We start from the raw sequence: 17,623 nt of genomic DNA, 5'->3' as shown, positions 1-17,623 counted from the left end.
TTAAATTCAATTTTAATTATTTATAATTTATGACAATTTGATCATATTTGATTAAATTTTATTTATCAAATCTTTGTCTTTGTTATCAAATATGTATGATTTTAAAATAAAAAAGTATCATTATTGATAAAAAAGATACCAAAACGATACTTTTAAAAAAATAAAAGGAACTAAATGAGTTATTTTTTTTAATAAAGTATAATAATTCAAATAACTATAAAGGGCATTATAATTGTTTTAAATGAGTTTTATTTGAATGCCTAATTGTACCTCTTCGCTTAGGGGGCCGGTTCAGAGAAAATGGAGGCACAGATTAAAATAAAATTAAGGAGCTTAAATGTAAATGATTTTTTTTTCAATAGATATAAAAGTGATATTTTTTCAAATATATATATAAATTGACAAATTATGTAGTACCTCCCTTTAATTGGCAAATATGTCGTAGAAATGATTGCAAATTAAATTGATTCTTATCAAGTAAGAAAATTATGTTGGAAGGAAACTAGTAACTAAAATAAAGTTGGTGGATAACAAAGATAACAAATTTCTCAATGTGTTGTCTTTGGCATTATCTTTAAAAGAGTTAAGGATGCCATTGCACCTACAATTAAAAACAAAAAAAACAGATCTAGTACCGTATAGTTTTGATCAGGCCCGATCCAATGCACAGATAGGTCAGTCTTGTATCTAGGGCCTGTGCTCTAGACCCCAATATAATGAGGTTCCAAAATTTAGAAAAATGTTATTTTTTTTTACGTATACAAAGCATATCCAAAAGGTGTGATTGGTTGTGAATGAAAATTAATTTTATGATTTTTAAAATTAAAAAAATGGTATGCCCATGTAAATATTTGATTGGTTATTTATTTTTAAATTTTCATTCTAAATAATATTTCTAATTTTAAGCTACAAAATGAAAAATGTTATTTTCACGTTTTTACCACATCCAAATAATTATATCATAAAATCCTACAAATATATCATTTTTTTTTATATTTTCAAATTTTCTACCAATCACATATTCAGTTTTATTAAAACTCAATAACAGTTTACCAAACCAATTACATTTTCAAAACACATGTTTTCAGACTATAAATCTAAATTTTCATTTAAGAAATACACTTTTTGAAAATGTACATGTTTGGTATTGTTTTTTGTTTTCAAAACTATGTTCTTAGAAATGAGAACATAAATTTTTTTTTGTAGTTTTAAAAAAACAAGAGGTGTTTGGTTAATGTTTTCTAAAAATAATTTTTTTAGTTTTATTTTTTTTTAAATCTTAAATAAAAATTCACAAATATATTTACAAAGAGAAAAATCTTTTAAAAATTTGTAATAAATAATGAGTGAGAGAAAGTAAGTAGAGAAAATTTGAATAAATAGAAATTGAGAAAAGATAAATTAATCTAAGAAAAAATGAGACAGAAGGTGGTGAGAAAGAAAGTGAAGAGAGAGAAGTGAGTAGATAAAAAATGATGAGAGAGAAATGATGATATATTAAGTGATGTGAGAGAAAGTGAAGATATAGTAAGTGATGAAAGAAAAAATGATGACATAAATGATGTTAGAGAGAGAAACTAATGAGAGAGAAAATGATGTGACAATAAATGATGTTAGATAATAATAATTAAAAAAGTGATGTAAGAAAAAATATATATATAAAAAAAAAAAATTGAGAACAACAGAAAACAACTTTTTGTTGTTATCAAAATTTTCTATTTTTTGTAACTTTGTTTTAAAAAAAAAAATTTTTAGCTTTTAAAAACAAAAAACAGTTTTTTAGTTCAGGAGTCAAATACCCTCTAGATTTCCAACCGCGAACAAACAATAAAACCCTTAAGGTCTGTTTGACATTGTTTTCTGTTTTTTGTTTTCAAAATTGTGTTTTCAATAATGAGAACATAAAACATTTTTTGTAGTTTTAAAAAAACAACAGTTGTGTTTGTTAATGTTTTTAAAGATTTTTTTTTTTTAAATTCACAATGAGATAAAATAATGTGAAAGAAAAGTGGTGAAAAATAAGGAGAGAGAAAGTAATAATGTGAAAGAAAAGTGGTGAAAAATAAGGAGAGATAAAGTAATAATGTGAAAGAAAAGTGGTGAAAAATAAGGAGAGAGAAAGTAAGGAGATAAATTTTGAGGAAGAACAAATTGAAAAGAGAGAAAATGATGAAAGAAAAAAATGAGAAAGAAAGTGATAAAAGAGAAAATAATGAGATATTAAGTGACGAGATAAAAAATAAAGATATAACAAATGATGAGAGATAAATTAATAAGAGACAAAGTGATTTAAGATAATATTAATTAAAAAGGTTATGTGAGAAAAAAATTGTCAACAAATTTTTTTAGAACAACTATAAACAACTTTCTATTGTTATCAATTTTTTTTGTTTTTTTGTAACTTTGTTTTTACAAATTGTTTTTCTGAAAACAATTTCAAGCACCATTAATTGTTTTAAAAAAATAGTTTTTAGGTTTTAAATACAACGAAAATAGTTATTTAGGGCATGTTTGATATTGTTTTTTATTTTTGTTTTCAAAATTGTGTTTTCAAAAATGAGAACAGAAAACAGATTTTGAAGTTATAAAAAAACAACAGGTGTTTGGTTAATGTTTTTTAAAAATAATTTTTTTAGTTTTATTTTGAAAAAAAAAACTTAAATAAAAAATTAATAAATATATTTACAAAGAGATATTTTTTTTTAAGTTTGTAATAAATAAAGAGATAAAGTAATATGAGTGTTATCCCCAAAATTTGAAAACGATGACGTGGCAACAGAAATGACAAATGACAAGGAATGGTTGGGTGACCTAGCTTAGGAGTGACCTGGTAGACCAGTGAAGAATTTTGACTAGCTAAAGAAGTGTCATGACCATTTGTCTGCCCAGGCATGACCTTGTCCGACCAGTCACATGTTTGTCTGCCCAGGCATGACCTTGGCCGACCGGTCAAGACCATGTCCGACCAGCCAAATGCATGTCTGCCCAGTCAAGTGCATGTCTGCCCAGTCAAGTGCATGACTGCCCAGTCAAGTGCATGTCTGCCCATTCTAGTGTGTGTCTGCCTAGTGAAGGTGTGGTCGACCAGCTTGAATGAGATATGGATCAACTAGACAGAACAAAGCTACGCAAGAGATTCCAGAAACGGCTTCAACAAGAATCGATCTTGGCTTGCGCATGAGTCTCTCATTTATCCCACGAATATAGTGTACTATTATATTATTATGAGGGGATATCATCTGTACGATCCTAAGCCTATAAATACAAGGCTTATGGCATCATAAATGGAACTTTTTTGGAACTTTTGATTCGAATTCTTATTTTCGAGATAGAGAGAGAGTACTTGTATTTGAGAGAATTCTTGTATTCTTGTAATGTGCACTGAAGAAACTCAGTTGACTCAGGTTCATCTGATATTGAGTGCAGATCTATAATCACAACTCTAAGTGAATTAGGCTATTACCAACACATTGGGGCTGAACCACTATAAAAATTGTTTGTGTCGTTTATTTCTCTTGAATGTTTTTATCGTTTTTGACGTCTACATGTCGTTGGCCAAAAACGCGATCAACAGTGAGAAAAAGTGATGAAAAATAAGAAGAGAGAAATTTTGAGAAAGAAAAATTGAGAAGAGAGAAATTATTGCAAAAAACAAATGAGAGAGAAAGTGATGAGAGAGAAAATAATAAGATAATAAGTGACGAGAGAGAAAATAAGAAAATCAAAAGCGATGAGATAAAAAATAATGTTAGAAAAGTGAGGAGAGAGAAATTGATGCGAAATAATAATAATAATTAAAAAGATGATGTGAAAAAAAAATTGACAATAAAAAATTAAAAATAACTAAAAATAATATTTTGTTATTCTCAAAATTTTCTGATTATTATAGCTTTGTTTTTAAAAATGATTTTACGAAACATTCTACTTATTTTCATAATATTATTTTTTAATTTTTTTTTAAGTTGAGGAGGCAAATACCTCTTATCCTTTTTAATATTTTATCAAAGGTTATTTTAGTAAATTCCTACTTACAAGTGTATAAAAAATAACTAATAATAAAATGAAAGATTTATACTTTTTTGGACCATGTATTTTTTTTCTGATGATTACTTGACTCTCTTTTTTAAAATTTTTATTTTTAGACTATATATTTTATAAAATAGTTCAAATAAATTAATAAATTCAATTTTGATGAAAAAATAATTAAACATAACAACACACTTTTAAATATAATGATTTTATTTTTGAATAGAATGGTTAGTTTTATAAATTATTTGTGATTTAAGTTAAGAAAAATTTAATTAAAATTGGATTTAAAGTTTTATTTGAATAATTTTATAAAATATAAAATCCAAAAAATAATTTTTTAAATTACATAATGCAAACAATTAATGGACATGCCGTGTAAAACCTAAAATAAAATAAATGTCAGTTTGTAATAATAGGACGCTTCCTTCCTAAAAATAAAAAATAATAGAACGTCTTCCTGAAAGTGATTAAGCTTAAAAGTCCGAGGTTGAACATCGTCTGATAAAGGACCCTTTAAGAGAAAGGAAGGGAACCCATCGCCGGCGCCGGCTTCCCGTTCTTCTTCCGTATACGTATCCGTCTCCGGTGACTGCAAGATTGATTTGCTGAAATTTCTTCTTGTCAGCTTTCTTTCTTTCTAGGTTTGTGTGAGATTCTATGAACCCTAAATCGTCTTTATTTTCCCAGATCGGTACAAATCTAATTTAGTTTCAGATCCAAATATTTCATTTTAGAAGTTTTTTGCATATACGTTACGATGTCAGATGTCGAATCTTGTTTATTGCTTTCCAATTTTTGTGAATTTTGTTATCATTAGGCTTTCGTGATTTGAAGTTAGATTTTCTCTATTTGTAAGTTTTATTTTTTTGAAAAGAATTGGTTCCTTGTCTGGCTGATCATAAGGAATGTTGTCTTTTTTCCTATAGGGCGAGGAAATTTCAGGATTTGATTTTGGTTGCTTCAATGGATAAAAAGAAGTGTTTTTTATTTGAATACCTTAGTGAGCTTGTCTGTGCATCATAGCATACCAAAAATTAAGTTTCTTCATTTTATTTTAAATTAATTCGTTTGGTCAATTAGAACAGTCTTGCTGTTAAGCAGAGGAAGTTAGAACCTAATTACGGAGAAGAACTGAATAAAGACACGTAATGAATGGGGAACCAATACTTGTACTTGTTAATAATGGAGGTAGCGAGAATAAAACTCAAGAAAGTGTTTCCTTTTCCTATCCATTCATGTGTACTATTCCAATATATGTTGATAATCTTTTCTCATAATTAGTGAATGAGATGATTTTCTTTCCCAGTCATCTACAAACCCTTTTCTTTACGATTTGTTTCATTACAGATTAGTAAACATGCCCTTATATGATAATCATTTTGGGGAAGGAGAATAGATTAAACCTTGATTTTCTCATTAAGTTGAAGTCTTTTTTTCTTCTTAACATAAGTAAAAATAAATTGAACGTCTATTCCAATATGACCTGAGATCATCCAAACACTAATTCGATATTACAGTAGATTCGTTACCCACTTTTTTATTGTGTGCCAAACATGGTTTGAAGTCATGGTTTATTGTTGTTGTTGTTCTAAAAAGGTAGATTGAGTTTCTTGTTTGGCTATGTATTACTCAATTTTGTGCTTTGATCATTGAGTTATAATCGGTTTAGGGGGTTTTATTTGATTTGAATTTTGAATAATTTGGGTTTTTTTGGTTGGTAATGAATTCAATGATTAGGGCGAAGATGAGTGAAGTTTTCGATGGTTACGAGCGCCAGTACTGCGAGCTCTCGGCTAATCTTTCCAAGAAGTGTACGGCGGCTGGCACTCTTGATGGAGGTCCTATTTTTTTTGGCCCCTTGTTATTACTTTTTCGGTCAATTATTTGATGATTACATTCAAGGGTTTTCGAAATTGATAGAATACATTGAATAATTTAATTTTCTATTTCAAAGTTTGACAATTGAGTTCATTTGAATTTAGACATGAGTTTTTGTGCTTTTTGTTTTGAACGAAGGATTGTGATTGGGATATGAAGTCTTTTAGTTGATTGTGGTTTTTGGGACCTGGGACTGAGGATACACCACAGTCCATAGTTTATATATACCATATCATTCATGTTAGCGAATGAATTTGAAGAATCTATTGAGTTAAGAGTTATTGATATGTGTATTACATGTGCAGAGCGAAAGAAACAAAAGATTTCAGAAATAAAGACCGGAATTGATGAAGCGGAATCTTTGGTATTGAATTGAGTTTTTTGATTGTTAATGTAATCTTTTATATTATTTCCTCCTTTCTCTTTTGTGATTGTTTGCTTTTCACCTAAATATTTTAGATTCGGAAAATGGACCTAGAGGCAAGAGCTTTGCAGCCCAATGTTAAGGTTGTGCTTCTTGCCAAGTTGAGGGAGTATAAATCAGATTTAAACAACCTGAAAACTGAGGTTAAAAGACTAGTATCTGGAAACTTGAATGCTTCTGCTCGAGATGAGTTGTTGGAATCAGGCATGGCTGATACCCTGACGGTATGTGTATATCAGTAGAATATGCTGTATTCCTTTTATTTCTTTTATAGTGTCCCTCATTTTTACTGCTCTTACATCTAAATTAATTCAATAGGAAATTTTTTGAAATGCCCTGTTATCTAGTAGATTCAATTCTAAAGTTTTGAATGGTTCTTTGAATTTAACCGAGCTTCTGATTCAAATGAGAATGATGCATATGCTTTAGGCGTCAGCTGATCAGAGATCAAGATTAATGTTCTCGACAGAGAGATTAAACAAGACTAGTGATAGGATTAAGGATGGCAGAAGAACCATGCTGGAAACAGAAGAGCTAGGTGTCTCTATTCTTCAAGACTTGCATTCACAGCGGCAGTCTCTCTTACATGCTCATAATACGGTAATGCCTTATTAAATACTAAATCAATTTGTCTCTCATTTTCAAGCTTCCAAGCTGATTCCTCCCATTATACGAGACAACAAGCTGTATTTAAAAGTGCAGATTACTGTTGCCTGTGCTTTACTTTAGGCATCAATTAAATTTAATAAGTTACGTATTTTCGATACAGTGACAAATTGAACCCCTGCCCCCTCCCCACTCACTCACACACCTAACCACCTGAGCTAGCCCCAAATGGCATTTTATTACTCATTTAAGTTCAAGCTTTTGATCTCTTCTCTATATTCTTTTTTAAAACTGAATTGTAGAAGATGGTTACTATACTACCAGGGGGATTGCTGAAGCCCCCTCTCCAATTTCAGATTTATATAATATTTTTGATACATTGTGATTTTTTATAAATACAACCAACCCCCCAAAGATTGAGAAGATAGCATTCAATTCCCCCCTAAAAAAAGAAAAATTAAATAGCCCCCACAGCTCACGCTCTTGCTCCGTCCCCGGTTCCTGTAACCTTTAGACTAGCTATTAGATATCAGTGATCTTGTTGTCAGTCAAAATACCCTCAACCATGAGTCTAACCAATGCTTCTTGTTTTCTTGCAGCTTGATGGAGTGGATGACAACGTTGGCAAGAGCAAGAAAATTTTGACTAACATGGCGAGGAGGATGAGCAAGAACAAGTGGATTATTGGGTCGATTATTGCAGTTCTTGTCATTGCCATCCTTTTGATCCTGTACTTCAAGCTTTCTAAATAGTCAGGAACTGTTGTTTGTTGGGTTGTGCGTGCAAGTGTTTCCAAGAAGTGTCTCTCTCTTTTTTATTTGTTTTTTTCTCATCTCCTTTCAATTTTCTGGGGTCTTTTTGTAAGTTTTATGTTTGTAATTGAGTGCTAACGTGTGCAGCAATAATGGCAGTACAAGTACTTGTTGTTTACAGAAACCCATTATTTCTTCTCCATTATACTTTGATTTTACCATTAATTCTTTCTTGGCAGTATATATTGTTGATTACTAACTGAATCGTGTCTACCCTCCTAAATCTATACATATGAATGAGTAGACAGAATTGTGCATGCAATAATATAAAATTTAAAACTGCGTGCGAAAATACGAAGCATGTTAAAGTTTTCTTTCTGCAAATAAATGATCACAATCGCATCATTCAAGTTTTTATATTTAATAAAAAAAATAAAAAATCATGATAATCACTTACATTGTTCGTCAAGAAAGATAGACTTTATTTGCGAGGAAGCCCCTCAATTTGTTTTTCTAGACCAATAATCTTTCTGGATTTTTCTCACTCTTCATTATTCTCTTTGCAGATGTGATTACGAAGACTATTCCCAAGAATATGAAAATAATCTTAATCGTGTACCAAAATAAAACACTTGACAGAATCATCTTCTATACAACGTCTTAATCTGCAAAAGTAAGATATAAGATATCAAAAACAAAGAATACTATATGGTATAAGAAAATAGAACGTCGAAAGTAAAATATAAGATATCAAAAACGATATAGAAAGTAGAACATAAAAAACAATGAATTAATTGAACCTTCCGCCCTCTTCTCTTCTGTTCTTTCTCTTTTTTCTTCTCTCCTTTATTCTCTTTTCTCTTCTTCTCTTCTCGAAAAGATTGAGAATGAAATATGTATTAAAAAAAATTGCAACTATTTATAAGAAAAGTTTTAATAATTTTGTAATTTTAGATTTTTTAAATATTTTGATAGATATTTTTTTTTGACAAATTTGATAGACATTATCTTAAATATAGATGATATAGATAAATTTAACTTCAAATAATTTATATTAAAATTTAAATTACATATATTTATAGATATTATCTTAAATATAGATAAATTTAAATTCAAATAATTTATATTAAAATTTAAATTATATATATTTTTGAAAGATAAAATTTAAATTATTTAAAAAAATAATTATATTTCTAACTCATTATCGGCATTTAAAAACCAAAGTAATAAATTGAGTAGCATCTTAATTCTTAAATCTGACGTACAATTGCCAATATATGACAATTTAAAATAGTATTTGATAGGAATAGAACTCCCACACGTGAAAATAATAATAATAATAATAATATATGGAAAAAATAGCTTCTTACTTTATAAACAATTAAAAAAAAAACAAATAAATAATGAAACCTCGAACTCCCACCCTTTCTTCTTTTTGTGGATAGAATTTTTAAAGGAATCAATATGATAATTTGTTAGAGATATGTAAATTGTCTCAAGAAAAATACAATTCTAAGCATAATAATACAAAAAAAAAAAAATTGATAAAATAAGATTACAACTCTATAATAAAAAAATACAAGTAAATATAGAAATAGTCAAATTGAGAAAATAATAAAAAATACAACTCTAGACAATAGATATAAATAAACTAAAAAAATAAGAACAAGAGACCTACTGTAAATACAATTCTATAGCATAAGAATATAACTAAATATGTAAATAGATAAAAAGAGATGAAGATAAAAGCAATAGAAGGAAAATAATAACAAGAACAAAATAAACACTCTCAACACACAATTAAAGTGAAGAGTTTGAGGATCACCAACTTGAATAAAGTTTACAATATTTGTTCAAAAGCTTATTTCCTTCTATCTCAATAACTAAGAGAACTCTCACAAATTAAATAAAACAAGTCTCTATGGTAAATTTCTAGCCAAGTGCTCTAATGGATAGAGATTTGTGTGTCTTACAAGTGAGCAATAGACTCCTATTTATAAAGTTTTGAGACACCCGTTTAATTTTAAATTTCACAAACCCCATGACTGTTACCAATATTTAATTGGATGTTTATAGAATCAAAAAAAAAAAAAAAATTGAGAGTTACATGAGTTGTTGGAATTGTCCATAGGCCGTGGCCAGGAACACTTGTGGCCGTGCCCACAACCAATTTTCAGCACACACTTTTGTGTAATTTTTCAAACGATTCTATACTCTTTCTGACTTTAACAAATTCAATCAAAATGTATAATATCAAATTTACACATTATTGAGTAATATTTGAGAATTAAGAATTTGTAACTGTTTTTGTCACCTCAAATATATTACTCATTTGGATATTCACACTATCAAAAAATGTAACTCTTATATATAATATGTTATAACATGACACTATGTCACATTTATTTAATTTAAACATTATATTATAAATAATATAACAAAATTTAAATTCAAATAATTTATATTAAAATTTAAATCAAATAAAAAAATAATTATATTTATGACTGGCATATTTTCCTTTAGCATGATAGAAGTAGAACTCTAGCATACATGATTGGAAGAAACGAAAAAAATAAGCATATTTATATTAATTATTTTATCTCTGATTTTTTAATTTTCCACTTCTCTCATTGATAAATTATTCTGTGATCATAATTTTTATATATATATTTTTCAATTTTGACGTGAATTTCATTTATTTATTTTTTAGAAAACAAACTTTAACCATTCATTTACTCAAATTATTATCAACACTTTATTTTAAAAAATAAATAAATATATATCTCACCACTTAAAATCTTAATTAAAACATTGCCGAAAAAAAAACTTAAATAGAACATTAAATTAAAAAAATTCTTGACAAAACTATAGTTCTAACTTTTTTGTGTTACGCCAGTTATATTATTCTTGACAGAACTATAGTTCTAACTATAAATTCTTTGTTTCATACTCTTGTGGTCACAAAACTATAGTTCCAACTTTTTCTGTTACGCCAGTTATATTATTCTTATAGTTTTTTATTGGTTTTCAAAGTAATTTTCAATTATTTTGACATTTAATATTTATGTTATATTATTTTGAAGGATTGTTGAATTTCACATATAAGTTTTAAATTTTTATTGTTATTTTAACATGTGTTAAGATATTTGTTATAAGATATAGCAAGTCCATTATTTAGTTTTTCTAAAGCTTTCCTAATTAATGTTTGTCATTTGGCTAATAAAATTCTTCATGAATTAGTTGCGCATGCACTCAAATCGGATAGTGAACTTGCATGATTAAATGATTTTCCATCATTCTTAATTTATGTATTGCACTCTGATTATTTTTAATGAAATATTTCATTGTAAAAAAAAAACCTATAGTTCCAACTTATATAAATACGAAACTTGAAAAATAGTTAGATCTAAACTGATCTAAGTTTATTTGTGTAATAGTTAGTTATACCTATTATAATCGCGGCAAATTTTTTTAAGTAATTTATTTTGTAAGAGTTAATTCTTTATGTAAAATATTTGTCATTAAAACTCATTCTCATTAAAGATTTGTTGCATTGTCACCTTTTTTCTGGTTAAGTCAAGTTTGACTTAAATCATTATAAGAGACCCGCATCATTGGCCTCAAAATAATTTAATTTAATATTTATTATAAAAATAAATTAAAATATGTTTAAAAATACTAAATTTTTTAAAAATTAACTAAAAAATTATTAAAAATCTAAACATTAAAAAAATCAGAATTTATTTTTTAAAAATTAACACTATAATCTTAAAATCAAGAAAAATTAAATTAAAATAAAGATTACAAAAATATATTTTTCAAAACAAAAAATCTTTCATAAAATTAAGACAAAACACCAAAATGTTATAGAAAAGATTAATTAAAGAACGATTTATATTTTTTTTTATATTTTGTATTTTGTCTCATTATTTGTGTTTGACTTTGTATTTTGATAAATAGTTCAAATAGACCTCTAAATCCGATTTTGATCAAAATTTTTTAACTAAAATCACAAATAATTCATCAAACTAACAACTGAGAACAAAAATACAGTCATTCTGCCTAAAAAATTATATTATTATTCTTAATTTTTTGTTCATCAAAATCAAGTTTAGGAACTTATTTGAATTATTTTACAAAATATAGGGTTCAAAAAATAATTTATCAAAACATAAGGTCCTAAGAGTTAATGAGTCAAAATACATGCGAGTTAATGAGTCAAAATACATGTGGGAAAAGTTATAATGGAACTGGGGGTATTTCTGTCTTTTCATAGTTTATTTTTTCTAACCGACTTGCTAAAAGGTTGAGTTTAGGGAACGAAACTCAAATCTCAGTCCAAAACGAATAGCCCTTCCCAATGGCGACAGTCTTCGTGGAATCCAAGCAGCCAGAGGCGATGATGCCGGAGGAGACTTGCTCGTCCATGGCAGCGAAGCAAGGGGAAGGTCTTAAACAGTACTACCTCCAACATATCCATGATCTACAGCTCCAGGTCCGCATGAAAACCCACAATCTTAATCGTCTTGAAGCTCAGCGTAACGAGCTCAATTCCAGAGGTTCGCTTTTTACCTAACCCTAATCATCGTTATAAATTGTTGAGTTTCTTACGGGCAGGTTATATTTTTATTTCGGTTTAGCTACACTTTTGGATTTCTGGGTCGGTTTCTTTGATCGATTTGGGTTTTTTTTTTGGAAAATAAAGATTTTAGAATGTAGGACTATCGAATCGTTTATTACTTGGAAGAACTCGTACTTTTAAGGAACTTGTTAACAAATAATGAGATGCTTAAAAAAGAAGGGTTTGAGCTTTGAATTGAATTTCGATTAGAATGGTATTTAAATTAACTCAGTATAGAAATGGAAAGTATTATGCTAGGAATTTAGTGCTTATTTTCGTTCTCTGAGTTGAGAAAGCACCATTATTTTTCTATGATTTGGGATTGGAACAAGATTGTTTTGTAGTATATCTGGTACATTGATGGCAGAAGCAAATCCAACCTATTTATTTAACCCCGTTGTGTTCCTGATTATCTACCGGGTTCAATATGTGGAATTAATAGAAAAAGATGAAAAGAAAAACGAACTAGCAGGATTTCAGGACTAGTGCTTTTGGAAGTAAGAATATTCTTGGTGTTTTACATGCAACTGATTATTGTTTCTGCTTGAAATTTCATTGTATTTTAATAGGTAGATTTTGTTATATTGGGAGTCGAGTATTAAACTTTTGTAACTTGTTGGAGGGTTACAATTTTGTATTCTGGAATTGTTGCATCGATTAGTGATTTTGTTTAATTATGTAATTCGACAGTGAGGATGCTTAGGGAAGAGCTACAACTACTTCAGGAGCCTGGATCCTATGTTGGAGAAGTAGTCAAAGTAATGGGGAAAAACAAGGTTTTAGTCAAGGTAAGCATTAGGTGGTCTCTGCTCGTGTTGTTTGGAACTTCAACTATAAAAGGTATTCATTCTGAGCTTCTTATAGCTAAAAACCTAAAATTATTTCCTGCTCTTTTTTCAGGTTCATCCAGAAGGGAAATACGTTGTTGATATTGATAAAAGCATTGATATCACAAAGATTACACCATCTACTAGGGTTGCTCTCCGAAATGACAGCTATGTTCTTCATTTGGTCTTGCCAAGTAAAGTAGATCCTTTAGTCAACCTTATGAAAGTTGAAAAGGTTCCAGATTCTACATATGATATGATTGGTGGACTTGATCAGCAGATCAAAGAAATCAAGGAGGTAATTTGTGTGGATTCGTCGTTTCTGCATTCCTTTTATTTTCCTCTTGGTTTCCGTATTGGTTTATTTAATTGATTGTTCATGCATGAATTGTAATTTGCTTCTCAGGTCATTGAACTTCCAATCAAACATCCTGAGTTGTTTGAGAGTCTCGGAATAGCTCAACCAAAGGTAATGCTGGATTTCATTTATAACATTTGAGTAATAGTAACCTTGAAAAACATTGACGGTTATTTATGTTCTCCTATGATAGGGGGTCCTCCTGTATGGGCCACCTGGTACAGGGAAAACACTATTGGCTAGGGCTGTGGCTCATCATACTGATTGTACCTTCATCAGGGTATCTGGTTCTGAATTAGTTCAGAAGTACATTGGAGAAGGCTCTAGAATGGTTAGAGAACTTTTTGTCATGGCGAGGTTTGTTTTGATCTTGTTCTTTCACCCTTGTGTTTATGGTATATTTTTATCTTTTGTGTTAATGAACCATTTTATTTTTGTCGTGTTGTTAATGCTGTTGTTGGAAGTCTGTTGTATTATGAAGGTTCTTTTGGGAATATTTAATTGTGACTAGAAAATTACTGACAGAATAATTCTAAGCAATGGTATGAAATGAGTCTTGCAAGCAAATCAATGTTTGCTCCTATATTATGAGGTCTTTTGGAACATAGTTGAAATTCTGATGTTTGCTCTTTTGCTGGCTAATTGCATGATTCCATTACCATTAAATACAGGTTTTGTTTGTTTCAGGGAACATGCTCCATCTATTATTTTTATGGATGAAATTGATAGTATTGGGTCTGCTCGAATGGAATCTGGAAGTGGCAATGGAGATAGTGAGGTGCAGCGGACTATGTTGGAGCTTCTCAACCAGCTGGATGGGTTTGAAGCATCAAACAAGATCAAGGTATTATAGGGTTTCATGCTACATATTCAACTCAAAAGATGTGTGATCAAGATGATTAGCTGATAAAAATATCCTTCATATTGTGACTTGTGACAAAAACATTTATCTAAAATGCTGCTTTGACAGGTTTTGATGGCAACAAATCGTATTGATATACTGGATCAAGCACTCCTTAGGCCCGGGAGAATTGACAGAAAGATTGAGTTTCCCAATCCTAATGGGGAGGTGAGTCCTGTACTTCTAGTGGTATAGGCGTTTAATTCTTTTAATCTGGCTTTAGCATCTTTATAGGAATTTCTTCACATTTTCGGTTTACAAATGTTGTTCAGCTTTATCCTATGAAATCAGTAATTGGTGACGTTGATTCGTACATATTATGTGCTGGCTTATGCTATTGTTTGAAACTAAATGCAATACTCATTCGTGATTAAAAAATTTGCAGTCTCGTTTTGACATCCTGAAAATTCATTCGAGGAGAATGAATTTAATGCGTGGGATTGATCTGAAGAAGATTGCAGAAAAGATGAACGGTGCATCTGGTGCAGAGCTGAAGGTAGGTTCTTTCTTTCTGGACATAATGTCCCAAATTCTTTTTCGATGGGACTAGTAGATTAAAAAGTTAGCTGGGTTTTATTTATTTATTTATTATACACATTCGATTCATCTGTAAAAATGTCTTGTCTTGTGTTACAGGCTGTGTGCACAGAAGCAGGAATGTTTGCATTGAGGGAGAGAAGGGTTCATGTAACACAGGAAGACTTTGAGATGGCTGTGGCCAAGGTTATGAAGAAAGACACTGAGAAAAACATGTCGTTGCGCAAGCTATGGAAGTAGTTCTTTTTGGATGTGATATGGAAGTGCTAGCTTACACTTGCACAGTTGGATATTTTGATTTTAGCTAGATTTACGATGTATTTTTTTTATTTATTGCATACCCCCTGAGAAAAACACTTTTATGCTACGCTGAAAGGAATTTGGTATTAAAAAAATTGATGAGAAAAATTGAGATTTTTTAAGCTATAAAAGACGTTCTTAATCTTATTGTTGTCTTTATTGATGCAAGGAGAAAGAAAGGTGGTCAGTTTGGGACTCGTGGGAGTTTCTGATAGTATTTTAAAATAAAAAAGTTATTGGTGTGTATAATCTTAACGAAATATTCTCTGAGCTTTGGATAAAATATTTATAAAATTTTAAGTTGCTGCAAAAATAACCATAAACACAATATACATATAAAAATGTATAAATAAGTTTGGTTCATACACTCTTTATCCTTATTCTAATAATTTTATAAAGTAAAAGATCATTATATCTTAAAATATATATCTATTTTATATATTAGCGGTTTGACATTTTTTTTTTGCACCATTTTGTAAAATATTTCAAATATATCTTAAACTTAATTTTGGTTAAAATTTTCTCAACTGAAATTATAAATAATTTACCAAACTAGCAATTCAGAATAAAAATAAAATTATTCTACTTAAAATTTGTGTTGTTATATTTAATTTTTTATTTATTAAAATTATATTTGAACTATAGAGTCAAAAAATAATTTTTTTAAAACACAAGATCATAAAGGTATCAATTTTATTTACTTTAATATATGTTTGAAAACATGAATAATTAAATTGTGAAAGCTACAATTGTCAGATATGGGGATGTAGCTCAAATGGTAGAGCGCTCGCTTTGCATGCGAGAGGCACGGGGTTCGATCCCCCGCATCTCCACTCACAATTTATTTTTCTCCATCATTTTGATTATTATTACTTTCTCTATTATGGTAAACCCATTTTCTTTATTGCCCGAGTACTTTTTTGTTGGTGTTATTGTTAAATACTCTTATTAATACCCCCTTTATTTTTACTGGATTCTAGGATTTAATAAGTAACAACAGATGTAATAGAACAAGGAATAGCTGTCTCATTATTAAGTACTTGAGTAGTAAGACAACATAGTTTCAAGTGCTAAATATAAGTTCAAAGGGAGCTCTGATGAATAAAAAGAGGCTCCTAAAGTTAAAGAACATATTATTAAATGCAAGCTTTCAGTATACTGGGTTCTCTGATCATCTACCAGCTCTGCTGGTAAAGTATTGAAAATGTCATCATCGGTTGAAACTTCTAAGCCGAAAAATGAGAAGGTTTTCAATGCTACAATCTGTTGACAGTCAATGTCATTTCAGATAAAATAAAGCCAAAAAAATTGTGTTGTACAAAACTCATTTTTGCATATTAAAGATACAAAAAAAAAACACTTGTTGCTACAGTGCCCTAGGTGCTGTCTTACATGAGGGATCACAAACCTCAAAGGATAGTCTTAGTCTGAGCCTGCCTTGCCTATAGTTCAGATCAGCCCTGCCTTTGCTATTCATGTAAGAGTCGATTCTCACTTACTCTCTTTTTTGAATGAAATGATGTGTTTTCAAAGTACTTGAAATTGAGATGAATTTCGGTGTCAGTAGAGGTGACCCTACACAAAGTATGAGACATGTCCTAATATTCCAGTCCATATATGCTATCCATTAATCTCATTTTCTTAATACATAAAATAAAAACTCTCTATGACTAATCTATCATTTGATCTCTAATTGGAGTGTGAAACATATATATATATATATACATACCTTTTAGTTTAAAATACATCTCTTAAACTATTTCAAAATGAATCAAATGTAATATTTATAGAATACATTTATTTTGAAACAGTGTCACAAAAATCTTTAGCAATCTTACAAACAAAGTAGACTCCGGTTTATATATATTCAGCTGTCCCACAAATTAAAACCTTTTCATTATATATATTGAGTTGTTATTAAATTTTGATGGGTTATTTTCCTAGTTTTGAAACTCTCCTTTCTTCATTTCAACTGAGACAATACTTGTTGACTTTGAATTTTGATCATCAGATATTTATAAACTTATCTCCTCATCTTCTCTGTCGAGCTCAGGCACAGGCAGGCATGTTATAGAATTTTAAATGTGGCCAAAGCTGAGAGGACTTCATCTTCATACCAAAAAGTAACAATTGAAACTAAAGTTGGTAAAGCCAAAAAAAGCCACCATTGTGCTAAGCAAGTATATTGCCACCTGTCCAAAGGCAGAGCTAGAAGAAAATGTTATGGGGCCAATTTTTTTTAAAAGACTATATAGAAACGTTGCTTTTTTTTAAAATTCCTTATATTTATTTTTGCAATAAAATTCTTAATGTTGTTGTTTTTTTCCCTTTTGAAAAGCCAGGGGGGCCTAGTCCCCCTAGCTAGGTCATTGTTCCTCTCCACTCCAACC

General features: G+C 29.5%; 2 protein-coding genes and 1 non-coding gene across 3 annotated transcripts; all 3 read left to right on the top strand.

Moving 5' to 3' along the window:
- Positions 1-4,446: 4,446 nt before the first annotated feature.
- On the top strand, positions 4,447-7,914 carry LOC133794370 (vesicle transport v-SNARE 13-like). The gene is made up of 6 exons (XM_062231592.1): positions 4,447-4,670; positions 5,767-5,867; positions 6,213-6,271; positions 6,367-6,555; positions 6,761-6,931; positions 7,537-7,914. The coding sequence occupies exons 2-6, from the start codon at positions 5,774-5,776 to the stop codon at positions 7,687-7,689; spliced, it is 666 nt and encodes a 221-aa protein (XP_062087576.1). The 5' UTR covers positions 4,447-4,670; positions 5,767-5,773; the 3' UTR covers positions 7,690-7,914.
- A 4,098-nt stretch (positions 7,915-12,012) lies between these two features.
- On the top strand, positions 12,013-15,380 carry LOC133794369 (26S proteasome regulatory subunit 8 homolog A-like). The gene is made up of 9 exons (XM_062231591.1): positions 12,013-12,248; positions 13,001-13,098; positions 13,211-13,435; positions 13,544-13,606; positions 13,689-13,852; positions 14,183-14,339; positions 14,466-14,564; positions 14,782-14,892; positions 15,033-15,380. The coding sequence occupies exons 1-9, from the start codon at positions 12,050-12,052 to the stop codon at positions 15,171-15,173; spliced, it is 1,257 nt and encodes a 418-aa protein (XP_062087575.1). The 5' UTR covers positions 12,013-12,049; the 3' UTR covers positions 15,174-15,380.
- Positions 15,381-15,993: 613 nt separating this feature from the next.
- Positions 15,994-16,066, top strand: TRNAA-UGC (transfer RNA alanine (anticodon UGC)). The gene has a single exon. It is a non-coding gene; the product is annotated as a tRNA-Ala (tRNA).
- Positions 16,067-17,623: the final 1,557 nt, after the last annotated feature.

Source organism: Humulus lupulus, chromosome 8, assembly GCF_963169125.1.
Source record: "Humulus lupulus chromosome 8, drHumLupu1.1, whole genome shotgun sequence".
Lineage (NCBI taxonomy): Eukaryota > Viridiplantae > Streptophyta > Magnoliopsida > Rosales > Cannabaceae > Humulus > Humulus lupulus.
Note: the sequence above shows the minus strand (reverse complement) of the source record. Positions and strands in the feature narration are given on the sequence as shown.

Bases quoted from the DNA above. Each gene is read 5' to 3' on its own strand.
- LOC133794369 (XM_062231591.1), top strand. From the start codon at position 12,050: ATGGCGACAGTCTTCGTGGAATCCAAGCAGCCAGAGGCGATGATGCCG. The intron at 13,436-13,543 runs GTAATTTGTGTG...TTTGCTTCTCAG, and splicing joins AGATCAAAGAAATCAAGGAG to GTCATTGAACTTCCAATCAA. The intron at 13,853-14,182 runs GTTTGTTTTGAT...TGTTTGTTTCAG, and splicing joins GAACTTTTTGTCATGGCGAG to GGAACATGCTCCATCTATTA.
- LOC133794370 (XM_062231592.1), top strand. From the start codon at position 5,774: ATGAGTGAAGTTTTCGATGGTTACGAGCGCCAGTACTGCGAGCTCTCG. The intron at 6,272-6,366 runs GTATTGAATTGA...TAAATATTTTAG, and splicing joins TTGATGAAGCGGAATCTTTG to ATTCGGAAAATGGACCTAGA. The intron at 6,932-7,536 runs GTAATGCCTTAT...GTTTTCTTGCAG, and splicing joins TCTTACATGCTCATAATACG to CTTGATGGAGTGGATGACAA.